Raw genomic sequence first — 18,182 nt, 5'->3', positions numbered from 1 at the left:
GTTTTACTTTTTAATTGTTTTCATGCTGACCTGGGGGCATGACCAGTTTTGCAGGCGGCGACTGCTTCGACCAAATGAACTTTTGAACCAGTATAAAAGATCACAGATAGTCAGGTGTAAACAGATCATTGGAGCAACTTACTCACATTTAAAATCCTGCAGTCTTTTGCAATGTTTCTTTGCATTCTGCCCAGATTCCACCATTACCTGAGTGAAAATCATGTGGAAACACCGTTCCATTGTGTCCTGATTTATTTTAGAGAAATGAATTTCCACAGAATTCTGCGTCCAAATTAATACAGATACAAAAACAATGGTGTAATATTTTGTTAGTAAAATGAATACATTTAATTTTAACATGCACAAAATGCTTCCCTTTGTGTTGCTTTTCTCCATTTTGATGCCTTTAAATGTTTCACTTTCCTTTTTGATTAATTTGCCTTTTAAATTTTTTTTGATTTGAGAACCTTTTCATTGATTCTTTCTCACCAGCTATTTTCCTTACCGAAACATGAAGCACTGTCATTTTAAAACATACTACTGTCATTTTTTCATTGGGTTCTTTTTCTACTTGAGAAATTGTTAAACTTGATAATTAAATTTGATGTGCTCAGTAGTGTTATAGGTCGGAATTTACATTAATCATTAATGTTTATCATATTAGTCATAGCAACCAATCCATAATTGCTCATTTTTAGAATAAATCACAACAGGCTTCCATTTGATACAATAAAAAGTGGAAAATTATGCCTATTACTCCTTCAATTTTCTTTTTGCGTGAAACTCTAACAGCAAAATGAAGCTAATTGGTTGAAATATGATTGAAAAGTAAGGTTTCTTTTAAAGCCCCGATTTAGAACCCAACCACGCGATCTGGCATAACAAGGCCCTGCTTCTTTCTCCGATATGTTTCTTTTCATTATCTAGGTTGAAATGCGGAGGTTGATCATCTCTTTGCATTCATCTTGGTCATATTCATAAAGCCTGTAGATACAAAGTGGAACAGAATATGAACTAGTCGTCGCAGTTTGAAAGGAGCACAGCAACTAGCTCAGTATAGGCTCCAATTAATTACCGCATAATGTTTTCCACATCATCGACCGTTTCAGGTAATCTCGTGCCCTTTGTTTCAGGCAAAAGCTGCACCAAACCACCAGCTACCAGAGAAAGAGCACCTAGAGAAAAATGGAGACCAATTACAATGCACACTATTTGCCACAGTATTCTCCACTGTTTGACTTATGCAGAGTCTCCAACTGGTCAGGTCTAGGTTAGGAAACTTGCTTCATTGATTGACAAGTTGAATGCATAGAAAATGCCAACCTAACCTTGGCCGTCACAGGTAAAATAAAGTATAGATTGCAAGTCACATGGAAAATGTTAGAATTGGCTAACATGGTTGACTGTTAACTTCCCTGTGAAGTGGCCTAGCAAGTTGGACAGTTGTAACAAAACAACTACCTTTTCAGGGCAACTAGGGATGGGCAATAAATACCAGCCTTGCCAGTGACGCCCACGTTCCAAGAATGAATAATGAAAAATATGCAGCATCTGGTTTGTGTGGAACCCTTCTGTGTTCCTGACACATTAACCATTAGCCACAAAAGAACAAAATACAACACCACTATGGGTTATCTCCTTTCTAGATACTGTCTGGCATGTTGTACCTTTCCACTATTTTCTGCTTTTATTTCAGATTTCCAAAATCAACCATTTTTATTTTGTAAATCTTCTATTTTTATTATTTGTTTTGCTTTAGACCATACTGTTGGGATTCTGTGTTGTACTGTTGATGTGAGATGAAGCTTTCTCCTGGTATATTCCAACCTGTGTATTCAGGATATGAAATGGATGGAGATGGAGAAGGAAGAGATGTGTTAGCCCATACTGTTCATTCCTGTAGAGTAGCTATTACTGAAGGACTGGGTCAGCAGACAGGCAGAGGGAGTTCGGCCCCATGAGCTTGGTCTGCCATTCAATAAGATCATGGCTGATCTATATCTTAACCATCCGCCCGCCTTGCCTCCATAACCCTTAATGCCCTTTGCTAGCAAAAATCTATTGATTTCAGATTTAGGATTATTAACCGAGTTAGTATCTACTGCTTTTTGTGGGAGAGAGTTACACACTATTGACCACTGGGTCAAAATCCTGGAACTCCCTTCCTAACAGCACTGTGGATGTACCTACCTCACATGGACTGCAGCGGTTCAAGAAGGCAGCTCAGCACCACCTTCTCATGGGCAATTAGGGATGGGCAATAAATGCTGGTCTGGCCAATGATGCCCACATCCCATGAAATGAATTAAAAAAATTACTACCCTTTGTGTGAAAAAGCACTTCCTAACTTTTCTCCTGAATGGCCTGGCTCTGACTTTAAGGTTTGGTGCTCTTTTCTTAGATTTTCCCACCAAGAGAAAAGTCTTTCTCTCTCCACTCCTTCGATTCCTTTCAAAATCCTAAAAACCTTAATCAAATCACCCCTTGACCTTCTATGTTCCAGGGAGTATAAACCTAGTTTATGTAACCTTTCCTCATAATTTAACCTTTGTCGCCCTGGTAACATTCTGCTGAATAGACTCTACACTCTTTCCAGGCCAATATATCTTTTCTAAGGTGTGGTGCTCAAAACTGTATACAGTACTCCAGATATGATCTAACCAGGATGTTGTACAGCTTCCTTCCCTTTACATTCGATCCCTTTAAGGTGTAACGGCCAACGTTCCATTGGCCTTTCTGATTATTTTTTGTACCTGCCGACATCCTTTGAGTGTTTTGTGTATGTGAACCCCTAAAGTTCTTTTGACTATTCCTAGCTTTTCACTATTTAAAAAAATACTGATCTATCCTTTATTGGTCCAAAATGGATGAACTCATATTGTGTTGAAATCCATCTGCCACATTTCTGCCCCCTTACTTAATCTATCAATGTTCCTTTGTAATTTTATGCTCCTGTCTACAATAAATACCATTTCACCAATTTTTGTGGCTTCAGCAATCTTGGATATATGGTTCTCTATTGCACTAACTAAGTTATTAATAAATATAGTGAATAGTTTGAGTCCCTAGCACCGATTCTTGTGGAACGCCACCAGTTGCTTCCTTCCAATTCGAGTACCTAACCATTATCGCTTACTTTCTGTCTTCTATTTCCTAACTAATCTCCTAAAAAATGCCTTCTAGAAGTCCATATAAATTATATCCACAAACATTTCCCTAAACCACTTTAGTTACTTCCTCAAAAAAGGCAATTATGTTCACGAGACATGACCTACCCTGTACAAATCCTTGTTAGCTCTTTCTAATCAGCTCAAATTTCTCTAATTGCTCAATCCCTCTGCCCTTATAGGTTCCAATAATTTCCCCACCATAGATATTAGACGAAGAGGTCTATAATTTCCTGGTTTCTCACTCATGTTTGTTAAATAATGCAGTCATAGTTGCAACTTTCCATTCAAAAGGGACAATAACTTCACTGAGTTCCAGCTCTTGATTCATTAAGAATTTCTCTGGAATGTCAGGTATATTATTCTCTTCCTGTACTGTGAAGAGTAACACAAAATAATTATTCAAGTCCGTCATTACCTTAACATCATTTGCAATGTTACACGTGTCAGTTTTTAAAGAGCCCACATTACCCATTACTATCCTCTGTTCTAATATGATTGTAAAACCTTTGTGTTAATCTTGATATCCCTCAAGTTTCATTTTCTATTCTCCTTTTTCTGCTCTCACTATCTGTTTTTATCTTCCTTTGCTGTTCTTTATATTTCTCCTAGTCCCCTTGATCTACACTGTTCTTTGCACTTCTATATGCACTTCCCTTTTGTTTTATGTTATCCCTCACCTCATTGCTCAACCAGTTTTATTTGGTCAGTAGAGCTCTTGCCCCCCAGGGGTATATACACTGGTCCTGCATTAAGCTAAATTATTTTTTGAACACCTCTCACTTAGTTTTACCTGATAACAATTCTGATCAGTTTGTTGTTTTCAGTCTCTGTCTCATTCCATTAAAATGAGCCTTATCAAAATCTAGAATCTGAGTAACTGTGTTATGTTCCTGCTTTTCAAACTGATATTAAATTTGATCGAATTATGGTCACTGTTATATAAATGTTTGCTTACTGTTAGATTATAACCTAAATCTGGTTCATGACTAAATGCAGGGCAAGAGCACTGACATACGTTCTCATTTGGGGTACTTTGCATGATGCAGTGAAAGTAAAAATAAGGGAGAAAGTGAAGGAAATGAATTCTTTAAAATTCAATTTTTTTAATGTATCGTGGATTGTGCCCCACATAAGCATGTGTTCAAATACAGTAGCCATCTGTAATATTAACATTGTGACATACCAAAATGACAGAAACTTTAAGAGTCTGATGGGAATTGAAGTGAATGGACACAATTCAACAAGAAGTCATTTTCACCCTCACTCGGCCTTTACAGAACCCGCCTGATATTGTTCCATTGAGGCCAAGCGGGTGGATTCTACAATGGTCAGTTGATCCACTCCGCTAGGGTACTGCCCAGGCATTGAAAATTACCACCAGCAGCATTGATCGAATAAAACTGCCTGGTTACTATACAGATAAAGCTTATAAAATCTGAATAAAATCACAAATGCTACAGGGATTTAGGCCACAGAATTGGGGCTCTGTAGCTCTGCTGCTGCCAATGCCACTGAAGACCCAAACTCAAAACATGGTGGCCAGGATGCTTCCACCCACTTCCGGTGCAAACCACATGGCACACCCTAACTGACAGGGCACTAGCGCTGGCGTGCTGCACATGTGCCGGAATCATGCAGAGTTGAGGGATCATGACGTCAAACAGCCTCTAACACTGATGTGGTGCACGACTTGCCATTTCGGACCTCGCAGGTCCTGGTAACAGTCTTTCTTAAACACTCCCAGTTGAACATTCGTTCAGATGCACAAGAGACCCCTCCCTGCCACCCACCCCCCTTCCCCCCTCCACTGCCACGAGGGTTATTTAAAGGGCTAACCACACAACCTTCAGATGAGGTACATTTGACTTTCTTTCACTGATGCAGAGGCAGTGGAAGTGCTGTGTTGTATTGAAGGAGTTTTGCAATCTTTTTGGATTTACAAGGGAGTGGTTCTGGATCTTGACAAGGAGGTCAGTGGAGTTGGAAGGCCTGTCAGGAGAAAGCCTGCTTCAGTGATGGGGGCTATAGTTGCAGTACATCTTGGGTTGCAACAAGACTTGGGAATGAAGCACAGGCAGCAGAGCGGGGAAGCTCTGTGCAGGGGGAGGAGCAGGAGGGCTCTCAGCAGAAGGCCCTACCCATCAAGGGTCTTTAGGGAACACTTCTCCTACCTCCACCTCAGCCAGGACATGTCTGCATTTCACCAACAAGGTGGTCACTGAACTGTTCCACCTCCTGCAACCAGACCTGCAGCTTCACGGCAGGCATGGATGGTGCTACCAGTGGCGGTCACAGTCACCGTTGCCCTCAATATCTATGCCAGTGGATCCTTGCAGACAGAAGCAGGGGACATTAGCAAAATCTCACAGTTTGCTGTTCATCACTGCATCAGGGAGGTGACAGAGGCCCTTCCTAGAAGGACAGGGGTTTTCATTGTCTTCTCACTAACTTGAGAGAAGCAAGAGGAGAGAACACATGGATTTGTCAGGCTGGCGGGATTCCCAATGGTACAGGGTATAAATGATATGTTAACAAGGAGATTGTATGCAACCTCAAAGGCTAACATGCTATTAACGTCCACTTGGTATGCTACCTTGCCTAGAAGATCTTTTCAGTGAATGGCCGCTATCCTGGCAGGAACCACAATGCTTTCATCCTCTGGCAGTCAGCCATATCTGCCATCTTTGGTCCACCACACAAAGAACCAGTGACTAGTTGCTGGGTAACAACGGATACCCACTTTACACCTGGCTAATGTCTCGCCTCTGCCACCTAACCATACATGGACTGTGCGCCTATAATGAGAACCATGTGGCCACCAGAATGTTGTGGAGCAAGCCATCAGAGTGTGGAAGCAATGGGTCTGTGGCCTGGACAGCTCGGAGAAGCCTTCCAGTACTCACTGGAGTGTGTGTCCAAGTTTGTGGTGGTCAGATGTGTCCTCCATAATCTTGTTATCATGAGGGCTCAGGCCATGCCACCAGGCATATAGAGGACACCTCAGGAGGAGGAGGAGGAAGGGAGGAGGCATCTAGGAGCCCTTCGCTCAGACTCCAGTTCCCCTGAAATGTCATCCCCACACAATTGCTTCACAATTCACCGCATATCTATCTATCTGCTATGTACCATCACAACATCCTCTTGACCAAAACCCTGAAATAAAACCATTCTATAACAACTTTATCCAACAAGACTTACAATAATACACACAAGCTAAACTATTCAACTTAGTGTATTCCTTTGTCTGTTTTACAGGTGCCTTTGTCTGTCCTATGCAGTGCTATCCTTGTGGCTGCAGCATGGCTGGGGGGAGGCTGCTGATTTTCACTGGGGGAAACTGCAGATAGCCTTACAGGACAACATCATGCAGCTCTGGGCCTTGAGGGCCCAGTTTCAGACTGCAGCATTTCAGCATGGATGGCAGTAGACTGGGCTGGCTGGCTGAGAGGCAACAGCAAGGGCACTGGTGGGGCTGGATGTAATGGGCCCCCCAGAGACGGGCTATGAGGTGGGGGAGGCTCATACAATTGCAACGGGAGGTGGAGGCGGAGGGTCTGTCACCTTCCCATCACACCCCAATTTAATCATGGGCGGGATAGGCCGACGATGGTCTTCCTGTCCAGAGGCCAATTGAGGCCCTTAAGAGGCTTATTATCAGCCACTTAAGGGCCTTTTTCCACTACCGCTGGTATTAAGCCAGTGGGGTTGGGGGGGATCTCCGCCACATGGGGAGGTTGCCTAGTCAACTGAGGGCTTGTGGGGAGCCCTCCTCCATGGTCAATCTGTAGCCCATTGAGGGCCTCCACCAGCAAACAACCCACCTCCCTGAACCACCCCTCCTTCTGCACTCAACACACACCCTCCCTTCCCTCATCACTGGGGCCAGTCCAGCAGGCCCCAGTGGCCCTATCTCACTTATCTGGGGTCCTGGTCTCCAGCGCTGAGTCTAGTTGCCAGGCCTTCTGCATTATTGGCAGTGGCCACTGTTCTCAGTGGCACTATCAATAATACTGAGCTGCCAGCCTTCTGATTGGCTGACAGTTCTTGAAGGTGAGAGCTCCATCTTTAAAGGGACAGGGATCCTAGCACTGGGCAGTTAATTGCATGAGCGCCATTAAATAGAGCCGGGGTGTGAGGTGGAAGGGGAGGGGTGGATCCGAATGGCCGAGGCCCATTTCTCACCTCCTTTTCGGCCCAGTGCCAGGAGCCCCGCCAGCTCCACTAAATTCAGCCCATGGAGTGGAGTATTGGGGCGTGAATACTGTCATCATGAGAGGACAGCACATTTGTGCTCCATGGAATCTTTGCCACTCCACCAGGCGGTACCTCAGCAATGCTAATAATCTGCTGGAGGACAGAGCATTAGTATCTGTAGCCATGATGACAGCTGTCTGAGCCTGCATGGCACCATGCAGTCTGAGCTTCCACTGCGGCATTGAAACACTAGGTGCTTTTTACCTCTGCTGCAATGGAAGCTGAGACATCGGCCACCAGACACTGCTTCACGGGTGGGTCTGCAGATGTTGTCAAGGAGTTGGCCACCACTTCCATGCAAGGAAGGATGAGTCCCAAGCTCTGTGCTAAGCCCTGTGCCATGTTGGAGCCAGACTCCTCCATGTCCCTTGATAGTGGCAAGAAGCTCTGTGGCAGGCATCTGTGCGCATGCCCATCAACATTCTTCTGTACGCCACTCCATCGAATCCTCCTCTGAGTTCCCTGCAGAAGAACTCATGTGCAGCCTCACCTTCTGGTGAGCTGGCACACAAACTATCCTTTCCCCCCCCTGGCCTGGTTGCAGCCCTCTCACCCCTGGTGACTCACCATGTGCTGTCCTCCAAGGTACCTGCAGTGCCAGTATCAGAGCTGGTGGCTATGAGTGTCAGATCAAGTGAAGGTGCTTCTTCAGAGGTCTAGTGTAGCTCGCGCCCTTCATGGTGAGCCTGCACTGGCAGGCCAGGTCGCAGGTCTTGGGCATCTGAAAGTAGAAATGCAGAAGGGGAGGGTTGAGGTGAGGGAAGTGGAGTGGGGTGGAAAGTAAGAGGTTCATGGTCACACCATGATCTGCCAGACAGCAGGATGAGCATGAAGTGGGATTTGAGAAGAGACATAGATAGGAACATAGCCTTATACTGAAGGTTCTCGGTGACACCAGATGCAACGGCCTCAGTAATAAGCAGCCCCATGTTGCCCCATGTCTCCTCCAGAGGGCTCAGTCAATGCAGGCATGCCTGTTCTTGCTGGTAGCTGCTGCTCACTGTGGTTATGTGTGATCTTATCCCGCAAAGGAGGGGGAAGAATGACAGTGAGTGTGTTGCAATATGTTTGGGTTTGTGCCTCCCATAGCTAAATAACTAGAGGTATGTGGAAGCAGTGAGAATTGGTTGAGAGGCTCACAGCATTGGTAAGTGTGTGAGAGTAAGGTCGAGTATCTGAATGCTATATATGAGTCCTGATTGCTGATGGATGAACGATGAGAGTGTGTTTCATTGAGCAGCATGTGAGGTTGGTGGTGCAGTTGACAGGAAATGTCATTTGAAGATGCTAACGTTGACCTTGATCAACCGCGTGAAATATTTTGGCACTGCAGCCAGGTTCTCGAGGCCAGACTTATACTGACCTCCGTGGCTACCTGCTCCCATTCCCTTTTCAGGATGTGCTCTGAAGGCAAATTTGGGAAGGTGGCATCTCTCCCCCTTTCCATCTCCATCAGCAATGCCTCCGACACTACATCAGAAAACCTGGGATGCCTTTTCCTAGCATCATGCTCCATTTGCTGTGCTTTTACTTCTAGCCAAGCATTCCACAAACAGTCATGAGTGCAGCTCCCCTTTAAGAGGGGCAGACCGTCTTTAAAAGGCTCAGGATAGCTGTGTGTTCTTCTAGCCACACACACTGCTGGTCCAGTTGTCGAGTGTACAGCCAGTCAGTAGTGTGTTCCATGCTGGGATGCACATTGAAATAACTTAGATGAGGAGGCAGCACAATGTTTACATGCTGCCTGCCTCAACAGGACTGATAGTTGCGCATTGCGATCCTCGTACCTGAATATTGGCCCTATCCGATTTTTTCCCACTTAATCTTTATAAATATTGCTCCCTTAGTGTTGGGCTAGCACTGTGTGCTTTAAAAGCTGGGATGAAACACAGTCCAGCAGGTACAAGGCTGTAATGTGCCCAGACTGAAATTTCAGCCCTCTCCCCCCCACACCAATTACAAAGGAACAGGAGGAGGCCATTCAGCCCCTCAAGTCTGTTCCGCCATTCAGTTAGATCATGGCTGATCTATGTCTTAATTTTATCTACCCGCCTTGGTTCCATAACCCTTAATCGATCAATCTTGGTTTCAAAGCTTTCAATTGACTGAGCCTCAGCAGTTTCTTTTAGGATATCTCAGTGCTGTTTCTTAAAATATAACTCGTCAGGAAAAAAATGACTCAACAGTACTATTCTCCAATGAATGGATAAAATATATTTATTCATTTAAGTGCTTCTAAAAACTCACCAAAAGTTACCAGAGGAAGTTCACTCCAAATTGTTTCTAATCTGAAGAGCACAAATGGTGCTGCAATTCCACCAATGCCACTCAGGGATGAACATACTGAAACGCCAAAATTCCTGGGGGTTTTTAAACAAAAATGATTAGTTCACGAACTGGCACCCACACCATACACTGAGAAAAGAGCGAGCAAACAAAAGAACAAAACCAGAGAGAGAGAGAAGAAAATAGACAGAGATTGAAGTAAAAGGTTGCAGAGAGACAAGCAGAAGAGGAGAGACAGAAAAAAACAGAAGAGGAAAGAGAACCAGCAACTTAAAGATGGCAGAGACTGATGAAGGCAAAGAGCATATAGCTTGGAGTTACCATAAACAAAACAGGCCCTCTTTAAAACAAAGTTAATCTATTATATTCAGCTTTTTAATATTCCAAAAACAGCACTGCTGCCTTATTTCATTTTTTTTTGCCCTGAAAAATCTCGACATCTTCCCTTGCCAACCCTGCCATCCCCACTTCTCCCCCATGTCCCCCACCCCCACTGACTCTCTGATTTATTCTGAGAAGATCCAACAGTTACAAATAATACTATGTCATTCTGCCCCCGGCACAAATATGCTTTGAACACATCCATTTTGTTGCATTTACTGTTCTCTTTTTATCTCAGACGTTACATGGTGTTGATTCACTTCAGTTATGTGGAAAGACCTGAGGAACTGGGATTGTTCTCCTTCGAGCAGTGAGTGTTAAGGGGAGATTTAATAGAGGTGTTCAAATGTTCAATAGAGTAGATAGGAAGATAAGATTACACTAGCAGGAGGTTCAGTAACCAAAGGAAACAGATGTAAATTAATTGGCAAAATAACCAGGAGAAAATGAGGAGGGTCTTTTCACACACAGCGAGTTATTATGATTTGTAATACATGCCTGAAAGGATTCAGCCAGCAAGTTCAATAGTATCTTTCATAAGGGAAGTGGAGATGTTGATAAGGAAACCTTTACAATGCTACAGGAAAAGAGCAGGGGAGTGGGACTAATTGGATAGCTCTTACAAAGAGCTGGTGCAGGGCCAAAGGGCTGAATGGCCTCTTTCTACGCTGTAGGATTTTATGATTCTTGCCAATAAACGACCATCATTCTGATATCAGCTTGTTGGTGCTGGGTTCCTGGGAGTAATTACCAGCTATCCTTCATACTGGGATGCTCCATCCATCCTTTCAACATATAAGTTAAGATCATTGAAAAGGTTTTATTAGTTACCTTATTGATGTCGGCTGCAGCTCATTGGTCACAAGGAAAAGTATACTGAGTGACACAGTTATTCCAAACCTGCCCAACGTTGCGACAGCAGTTTTGAGCCAGTGCATATCTTTGAGATGAGAAAGGAAAGCTGAAGTAAGGTCCAGTTATTCAGAATAACAACACAGGAGAGCAGTCAGTGGAATCTGGCACGAGATTTACACAAAATATTAAACACACCCTTTAAATCAAGACACACCTTTAAGTGGATGCCCATAGACTGGGCAGTCAATAAATTCCTAAAAGGTAAACCAACCATCAAAATATCTGATTTTTAAAACAGTAATCAATTTTCTCCCCACTTACTTTGTGTTGCATGTAATGGAGAAATTGATCACTCAGGTTTTTGATGAATTTTCATCAGCAGCAAAGATGACAGGAAGTCACGCAACCCAACCCTAATCTGCTTTCTCCCGTGCTTTGGATTTAGCAGAATACGGCAATTCTAGGTCCAACAATGGCCTTTCCTTGGAGTTTTCCTTCAGGAAATAGATTCATGATTTACTGTTCTCTTTTTATCACAGATCTTACATGCTGTTGATTCACTTCAGTTACATGGGGAGAATCTTGTACTTTGACAGTTACAAGAGACTGAAATAGCAGGTGTTGAGATAAGTTGATAGCAGGTGTTGGGCTCATCAATTTAGCACTGGGCTGGGAGTGTGCAGTTTGCCGATGGATGTGTACTCCCAGCATGTACCGATCTGGCTTTGCCCACTAACAACTAGAATTCACTTTCTCTCAGTACACTTATATAACAGCCACGTTCTATATTGATACATTTTAGAGAATTTTGTCCAAGTGATTTCCGAAAAGCTGATTTCGACTAAGAAGTCGAAGTTTCCCATTCAGACCAAACCTTCAACAGAAAAATACGACAGTGAGACTGACATCTGCCTGTGAGATGTGAGTTGACCCCAATAGAGATCCTAGTGTAAACCAAATTAACATAATAACAGCAGACACCCAATATCAGGAACTCACTGCTTGGTTTGGGGAATGGTGGAGAGATTGTTGGGTGAGGGAGTGAGATCCGGCCTGCTGCTTAAGGGGGCTGCATGCCAAAGATCTGGGAGCTGAAAGTTTTGCAGAGAACTACAGTACAGCAGCAAGGCTATAGAAACACATCTCAATACAGTTAGGCAAAGGAGGGGCATATTGTTTGGAAACCTGCAATGTCATCCTGCAAGGAAAGCAGCCAGCATCAGTGGCATGAAGGTGACCAGGGCAGACAGTGCTGACCCTACAACCCCAGCCACCAGCAACTCAGTGCTGGAAAGAGTTTAATCACCTTACCCGATCTGGCACAGGAAGAGGAGTCAGCCATGCTTTCCAAGAATGCATGGAACTAAGCATGCCAGTCATTGCAGCCACCTCCCCCTTGTTGTGTTAAAATGTTCAAGGATGTTTAACCGTCAATGACAATGAGGTAACACAAGACCTTTACAGACCAGCCTTCACCTGCAAGTAAGTATTCCCTTACTCACATCCTTATATACTTTGACTGCACTAAAAGTTTTACATGAAATGCAGTTGATTAGTTCCCACACTGGCCAGCATCCCCATTATAACTTGCTTGTTGGCACCTAATTGGCAACGAGGGGTTATTCTCACTTTTTATGTTTCTTTCAACAAGGAAAAGGCAACCCAAACCAGCAAAAGGCAATTGACTTCTGTTTGTGGGGCCCTAAAACTCTGCCCTCTTACATCTGGAGGAGAAAGGATTGCTGCTCCTTAGGAGAGAGGCCCTAGGTAGAGTCAGAGACAGAGAGGTAGGAGGGAAGGTGCTAGTTGCAGGTTCATGATGATATTCTGGTTCTATCCCTTCTCATCTTACTGTACATGACATTACTTCAACACATGATATCATGAAACCTTCATGTCAGTCTGAGTGTAGATATGAACTTTGCTCCTCATCAATTCATTTTAATCTCTCCTTTCCTTCTCTAAATGTGCCCAGGGGAGAAGGAGAGAAGGAAGACAAACTAAGCCCCTCAGATCCAGATCTGCCAACACTTCATTGCACAGTCATCAATCTCACACTGTCCCAAAGTGAGTCAAAGGTCAGTGCACTGGGTGACATACAGAGCACGAGTGGGCAGGAGGAACTTGTGATGTCTCTCGGGACTGGAGTGAGGTTTACCTGGGTTTGATATAAGATATGTGAGACGGAGACTGAGACAGAAGCAGCAAGCTGTTGAACATAATGGAGTCTTTATTCTGTCTTACTTTCACTTTCCCTTTGCTGGCTCATGTGTTTTCTACAGCTGCCCCAAGTGTACACATTGCACAATGCAATTGCTAAACACTACAACACTACAGAACTGGATGTAGATTATAAGGAAGCAGACATTGGTGAACGGAATGTCAGGATGCGTCACCTCTCAACTGAAGAAGTCAGCAACGGCTGATCGTGCATGTCATGCTTTTAAAAGGATATTAGCAGAGCATCATGCAAGTAAAGTAAGGTAATTGGCAGAAGCACAAATAAACCCCCCAAAACATCCAAAATTGGTGGAAGGATCTATGTTTGGCTCTTTAAGTTTACATCCACCCTAGCAACCGTGGATGTCCATTCATTTTGGGCAAAATGTAGCTGAACGTAAACAAGGTGGTAATAATGGAAAATGAGAGGATGAAATAAAAACAGAAAATGCTGGAAATACTTGTAATGTGCTCTTTATGTTGGCTTGTGCAACTTAAATGAGATGCATGGAGTCCAGTTCATTGAAGATCTCTGACAGGTTTATTAACAGCTAAACTAGTATGTACAGTACAAACTATTTACAGAACCTTCATCCTGGTGCTACAGTTGCAGAATGACTACGGCTTGTAGTCACATGACTACATCCTGGTACTTAGCTCATTAGCGTACTAAGATCTTAAAGGGACATCACTCTTAAGGCGATCATACAATATCCCCTTTTTTTTCCAAAGATAAGTCTCGTATGCTACAAGTAAAACCACATAAAATTAGATAACATCAAAATTATTTACACAGGTATAGAGATGATGAACTTTACACATGCAGAAGCTTAAGAGTCCATATATCATTTTGCTGGTTTGACAACTCTTGCTGAGAATTTACATCGCATCTTTTGCTGTTTTTTCTGAAGTTTCTCCCTCTCTGCATTCAGTTTCTGTTGCTCTGCCTTCAGCCTGCTGTTGCTTTTCTCAAGATGACCACTTTTGAGGTCTTGTCATTCTCGGAAAGTTCCAGCACGTCATCTCAAAGAGCCAACAGACAATGCTTCAACTCATTCCTCCTCTGCCTCCTCAGGACATTGCGTGTCTTTCGCCTCTCCTCTTCCTCCATGTCTGAAGGCCTGGGGTTCAGGGTCGAGGACTTGTTCGGGAAGGAGTCTTTGGTCTTATGGAGGTATCTGTCCGTTTTGGTTCATTTTGGTGCTGGCGTATCTCTGGATAGCAGAGGTGAAAACGCAGCATAGTTGTGTTGTTGCTGGATTTCCAGACTGCACTGTTTGATGCTGGCCAGACTGTACGAGCAGGGTCTGGTCCTTGGAGATTTCCCCTTGGCAATGCGCCCCACTGCCAGCCTTTGCTTCTCAATGGTTACAATGTCAATCTCTTCTGAGTTGCTGGAGCATGAGGAAACACTGCCTGTTGACAAAGAACTTTCACCATCTGAATTTGGATCTTCATTCCCTTGGTGTGGCGTCTCTGAGAACTTTTCAAACATGAACCACTGCGATCCTGGAGGAACTGTGACTCAGTGCAGGTATTCTTGGTCTCTTCTGCTGTAATTGGTACCTTGGTGACCTTGTGGATAGTTATGATGTTGATGTTATGATGCTGGTAGTCCTGCCACTGATGGGGCAGCCACTAATTTTTTAAATACTTTTTATGTTTTTGCATTTTACTTTGCTTTTGATTTTTAAAAAAAACTGTATTAAACCTGTAGTGACTTTTTAAAGGTTACTTTGTAGACATTAATAGTGATTGTACTCTGAATAAATCAAGTAATTAATCAATTATGCAATCAATGGCAATCAATAGCATGAACTTGTTTTTCCCCCAAGAACTTTTTCTTTTTGTTTTCATGCTGGTCAGGGTAGGCCATGCCCAGCTGTTGTTTTGTCTAAACTACTGTTTATCGCTTCTTGAAAATAACCATTGCTTTACCATTGTTTAAACAGAGGTCAGTTCTTAAGATATTCGATGACCCTTGAAGTACGAGCCACGACAATGGATAACCTTGCACATGGGGTGGTCCACTGTAGTGTGGTGTCAGAAGATGGAGTTTAATTGATGGCAGGTGAGAGACACCATTAAAGGTTATGTAAACAGTCTGGCAGCTTCATAGTGCCTGTGAGAAGAATTTGATAAGGACTCTTGGTTGTCAGACTCTTGTTTTGAGAAAGTCTGACAGATGCCTTGGAAAGCTGGAATGGAGCCAGAAATTGGACTTAGTTTAGTTTAGTTTAGAGATACAGCACTGAAACAGGCCCTTCGGCCCACCGAGTCTGTGCCGACCATCAACCACCCATTTATACTAATCCTACACTAATTCCATATTCCTACCACATCCCCACCTGTCCCTATATTTTCCCTACCACCTACCTATACTAGGGGCAATTTCTAATGGCCAATTTACCTATCAACCTGCAAGTTTTTGGCATGTGGGAGGAAACCGGAGCACCCGGAGGAAACCCACGCAGACACAGGGAGAACTTGCAAACTCCACACAGGCAGTACCCGGAATTGAACCCAGGTCACTGGAGCTGTGAGGCTGCGGTGCTAACCACTGCGCCACTGTGCCGCCCTGGACTTAAAGGGGCACAGCATCCAACGTTTGAGGCTGCAGCCGGAGTGGACTAGTCATCCACTGAAGACTACAGAGGAAGGGATGTCAACGGAGTGACTGACCAGTGCACCCCCTTGCAAGGTTCTCCAGAGACTTAGTGATGTATGTACCCCAGAGGGGAACGGTACCATTTTAGGGAGCTGTCATGAACAGGCAAATTTGGGGTTATAGTGGTGTGCTATATTTTTTTGTCTTTCTATACTTTTTTCTTTCCTTTTGAATAAAGTTATCCTTATTTCCTTTCTTATTAATAATTGTTAATTACTTAATAATTACTCAATAAAATTACTGTTTTAACACATTATTTGGTGTTGAGTCACTCATTCCTATTATGTCCAGAGTTCAGCTCTGAACCTAAGTGAGACTCCGCAGGGAACTCACACGTCCTACATCATGCCGACTTGCCATAGCTGCATGGCATTGTTACTGTGCCACTGCAAGGGATGGATGACCCATTGTATGTAGATAACTTTGCACTTGTCGGTTGTATCATTAATTTCCAATGACTCCGGTACGTATCCTTCAAGATTCGGACTAGTGGGATAATTGCATTAGCTCCCGTGTCAATCTTAACCCTGAGTGTGTGTTTGCGGACTTTCTTTGGGCACGTGATGTTAATTGTAGCAAAAGCTTCCAGTTGTTTGACTTCATCAACACAAGGAGATTGATTTTAAGAGCCCACTGCCGATCTTGCGGCAGCTCATTTAAATGGGTGGGCGGCCTGCATCCCCTCTACCCAATCACATGGAGGAGGAGGGCTGTCCATCCCTGGCAATGGCATCAGCTGCCTGTGCACAGGCGCTGGCACCATTTTTAAAGAACAGCTAGCCCTGCCGGTCAATTTGAATTTTTAAAGCAGTATCCCCCCAAAATCTATCCAATAAATTTCTAACTCCCCTTTCCCACCCACCTCCAATAACAATTACATGAACTGTTTGCCATTCCCCCCCAATAAACTTAACTTTTAAATCTGACCTTCACCGCCCCCCCCACAAACTGCACAAAGTTTAAAATTCACCCCTTCCCACCATCCCTTACACCCATTACGTTTGTTTGAACCCATTCCCCCAGCTCCCGCACTGAAAGTCTTAATTCCTCCCCCCTCCCCACCAGTGTCACACCGGCTTTCCCCAGATGGGGAATTGAAGGGACAGGGGTGCCAGCCATCGTGCCGGAGATCGCGGCGGGCCTGGAAGATTTCGGGTAAGTTTATTTAACTTTATTCATGTTATTCATTTAAATATTGAAATGCTTTTCCCATCGCTCAGTGACGGGGGTGGGGGAGCCGTCACAGAGTCTCGGCACTGCTGGGTGGATTGGGCCAGGCTCTTCTGGCGTCTGCCTCCATGGCGGGTCATTGCCGGACCCATATTCTGCCCTCCACCCCCCACCCCCCCACCACGGATGACAATGTTGTGGGCTTGGTAAAATCCAGCCCAATGTGTCAGGTTTACAATGTGAAATGCCTGCTTGTCTTCTGGCTGAGAATCACTCCTCTCTGAGTCTTGTCTCAGGTCTGTTTTGCTGTGGACTTCATGTATTGGCTTGCGTTCCGCAGGTCTCTGGCACTCTCCTTGCTGCTATTGCCCTGTAACTGCACCTGTCCTCTGTTTGTTTGTGTCCTGCTGTGACTTCTACCTGCCTCTTTGGAGCCAGATTTCTTGCATAGGCGGGCCCAGTGTCCTTTTGCACCGCGCGCCTTGCACAGGTCTTGGCTGTGAGTGGGAACAACTACACTTACCACACAGCTTTCTTGCTCTTTTCGACCTGGTTATCATGCTGATACTGTCAGCTGCACCTAGTGCTTGCAGATGCTGTTGTCCAGCTACAATGGATTCATATTTCCTGCCATCTTCTAGCAGCACATGAATGCTGTGACCTTTCTTGTCCCCAAGTGGTCTTTCTGAAATTCTTCAATGGGTGTTGAGACAATCACAAGCTGAATTATTCAGTCTGACAGTTCAGCTTCTGAGAAATCACACTTGCCCTTACAATGGCACCTACTGATGAACTGGTCTATTGATTCCTGTGGCTGTTGCCTGTAGGACATCAATTCCAGGTGGTGAATTCAAAAATCCACTCTTAACCAGAGCTGATCTTCTTGCACTTTCCATATCTTTGAGGGATCTTTCTGGTCCTCTTCAGATCAGCCAGAGGCATTGATTCTATGTAACCCCTCATTTCCAACTGCTATTAGTATTTGCACAGCCTGTTCTCTAGTTCTACAGTCATTTGGTCTGTGAAGCATAAAGTTTGAACTCGGATAGGATGTCAATGGCCTTCCAGTTTATGCTGAGAAATTTGGTATCCATCTTTCTGCTGTTATTTTGATTTCTGCTCTATATTTAACTGTGTTCCATTCACTCTGCGCTGTTTTCCCTTTAAGAAATTCTCTG

General features: G+C 44.1%; 1 protein-coding gene across 1 annotated transcript in view; it reads right to left on the bottom strand.

The window, feature by feature from the left end:
- Positions 1-234: 234 nt before the first annotated feature.
- Positions 235-18,182, bottom strand: part of LOC137376300 (solute carrier family 22 member 3-like) — a 74,413-nt gene continuing 56,465 nt past the window's right edge. The window contains exons 8-11 of the mRNA XM_068044569.1: positions 10,923-11,031; positions 9,672-9,784; positions 1,076-1,175; positions 235-984 (exon numbers count right to left, since the gene is read on the bottom strand). Coding sequence (XP_067900670.1) covers positions 924-984; positions 1,076-1,175; positions 9,672-9,784; positions 10,923-11,031 — 383 coding nt within the window. The 3' untranslated portion in view covers positions 235-923. The remainder of the gene's footprint in view (positions 985-1,075; positions 1,176-9,671; positions 9,785-10,922; positions 11,032-18,182) is intronic.

The sequence above is a fragment of the Heterodontus francisci genome, chromosome 13 (assembly GCF_036365525.1).
Source record: "Heterodontus francisci isolate sHetFra1 chromosome 13, sHetFra1.hap1, whole genome shotgun sequence".
Classification (NCBI taxonomy): Eukaryota; Metazoa; Chordata; class Chondrichthyes; order Heterodontiformes; family Heterodontidae; genus Heterodontus; species Heterodontus francisci.
The sequence above is the reverse complement of the archived record's forward strand: the minus strand, read 5'-3'. Positions and strand labels throughout refer to the sequence as shown.